The sequence below is a fragment of the Sinocyclocheilus rhinocerous genome, unplaced genomic scaffold, assembly GCF_001515625.1.
Source record: "Sinocyclocheilus rhinocerous isolate Xijiao unplaced genomic scaffold, SAMN03320098_v1.1 scaffold813, whole genome shotgun sequence".
Classification (NCBI taxonomy): Eukaryota; Metazoa; Chordata; class Actinopteri; order Cypriniformes; family Cyprinidae; genus Sinocyclocheilus; species Sinocyclocheilus rhinocerous.
This window is the reverse complement of record NW_015654524.1, coordinates 135,190-137,374: the sequence shown is the minus strand read 5'-3', so window position 1 is coordinate 137,374 and position 2,185 is coordinate 135,190. Positions and strand designations below refer to the sequence as shown.

Below are 2,185 nucleotides of genomic sequence, written 5' to 3'. Positions count from 1 at the left end.
TCGGTGTTATTTAATCCTTTTTGAATGTTTACAGAAAATGTCCCCATGATGTCACTGTAATGCATGGGCTATGAAAACACATGTGTATTAAGTTAATTAGGATCTTCAGTCTTCTTAGTCATAGAAACCTTATTGAAATAATGGTACATCAATAGCATTTACCCAGGAATCTCCTCAAAGGCCTGCGGAGATGTATGTTTGTTTTGTTATGCTATGAGAGCCAAACTGAATTCATGTCATAGTCTACTTGAGTAAAAGACAATGAATCCCTTTTTTTATTTTATGAACATTTCAGATCTTTAACAATCTTTTTTGTTTTGTTCAACATGTATTACAACAGCTTCATTGATGTGACGTAATGATATAATTAAATAATGACATTTAACATATTGCTATAGTTTACTTTGTAAAAAACATAGTAAACAATACATTTTTAAGATGTTTTCTGAGTACAATTTACATTGTCTTGCATGTGACTTGGATTTCAAGTCAAATGCATTTCGTGGATATGTGTAAACGCTAATCATTTTGAAAACGTTGTTGTGTATATGTGAAACTTTTTTAAAATGCAATGCAAAAACTTTTCCATTTTTGACTACACCTTTGTCGTGTAAACGTAGCCTAAAACAGTGATTCTCAATCAGTGAGTCGGGGCCCACTAGGGGGCCCCAGGGGGCCACAGGGTGACTTTAAATTATTTAAATAAAAAAAATACTAGTATGTTAAAATAATCTTAATTGAAATGTAAAAAAAAAATCAAGATGGAAACTGAAGTCACATTTTTATTTGTTTATTTTCCCTCACTAAATATTGTTTTTATTAAAGAAAATACAGGTTTTAACACTGCTGGAATCACAAAATGAATCCTGGTTAATTAATATAATATATTTTCTAATATATTATTATATTAATTTGTTTATTTTATATTTATTTGCATATTTTATATTATTTTGAAGGTGGGGGGCTTTTAAAAAATTTGAGAACCACTGCTTTAAAACCTTGATTTTGCTTGAGAAACGTCACGTTTTTCACACAAAGAGTTTCGTATGACAAACCGAACAGTACGGCTTCCCTGCCTGCTCCTTAAACACTCCCTGACTCAGTTGCCGAAGGCAGAACGCACACACAAAGTGTTCAGGGTGAAACTTGCGGTCCAGAGCAGCGATGCAGCGACCCGAGATGGGCTCTCCACAGGTCCCACACAGAGTGCCCTGTCTGGAGTGATAGTGCAGGGAACAGAGGGGCCGACTGTTCAACTCGAGGAAGCAACCGTCTGTAAAAGGCCTCAGGCAGTCCTGGAAAGAGATGTAGAAAGAGGGTATTAAAGAAACGTTTAATGAAGAAGAATGTTCTGGAGTGATAGATTAGGCAGGTGAAGAATTCACCTTTGAAGCTCACACAATAGTACAGACTGACTGACTCCATATTCTTTATTTATAAGGAGTGAGTCACATGACTGTATTGCATTCCAGCCTTCAACGCCACTAATTCACTCACCGCACAGACAAAGCAGTCAGGGTGCCAGGTTCCATTGGCTGCAGACAGATAGTTCTCCTTCACTGGCTCTCCACAGCCGGAGCATTTGGGTGCAAAGAGGCGGTAGAAATCCCTAGAGCAATATGGTTTACCATCTCTCTCCATAAACCCTGGAAAAGACAGATTCATTCAGTACAAACGGTCATTTCTCAAATGACGACCAGATCTGCTGACTCACAGAATGTAGTGTGGGATGTTCTTGGCATTCGTGTGGTGATAAATTGTTTTAGTTTAATTGATAAATCTGCAGTTGTCTCACCATCAGGTCCAAATAGATCTCCACAGTGGCTGCAGAAAAAATGTTCTGGGTGCCATGTTTGATCCATCGCTGTTAGAATGTTCTGTGCAAAACACAATACATGATCACCTGCTTGATTGGCTAGAATAATTCATTTGTTTGTGAAGTGAAAGAGTTGAAAATCACATTCCACATTTATTTATTTAAGTTAGTATTGCATTTTATTGCTATTTAAATATAGTCTCTAATTAGTTTAGTTGTTGTGTCTAGAGCAGTAGTTCTCAGCTGGTTGAGGTCCAAAAATGAGTCGTATACAGCAGGGGAAAAATATAATAGTATTTATTTAATAAAAACTATATATATTTTATTTTTTATATATATTTTATTTTTATAATAAAAACAAAAATTATA

At 35.6% G+C, this 2,185-nt stretch overlaps 1 protein-coding gene across 1 annotated transcript in view; it reads right to left on the bottom strand.

The window, feature by feature from the left end:
• Positions 1-962: 962 nt before the first annotated feature.
• LOC107717550 (leupaxin-like) overlaps positions 963-2,185 on the bottom strand; it is a 4,175-nt gene continuing 2,952 nt past the window's right edge. The window contains exons 7-9 of the mRNA XM_016524331.1: positions 1,796-1,877; positions 1,498-1,646; positions 963-1,295 (exon numbers count right to left, since the gene is read on the bottom strand). Coding sequence (XP_016379817.1) covers positions 1,029-1,295; positions 1,498-1,646; positions 1,796-1,877 — 498 coding nt within the window. The 3' untranslated portion in view covers positions 963-1,028. The remainder of the gene's footprint in view (positions 1,296-1,497; positions 1,647-1,795; positions 1,878-2,185) is intronic.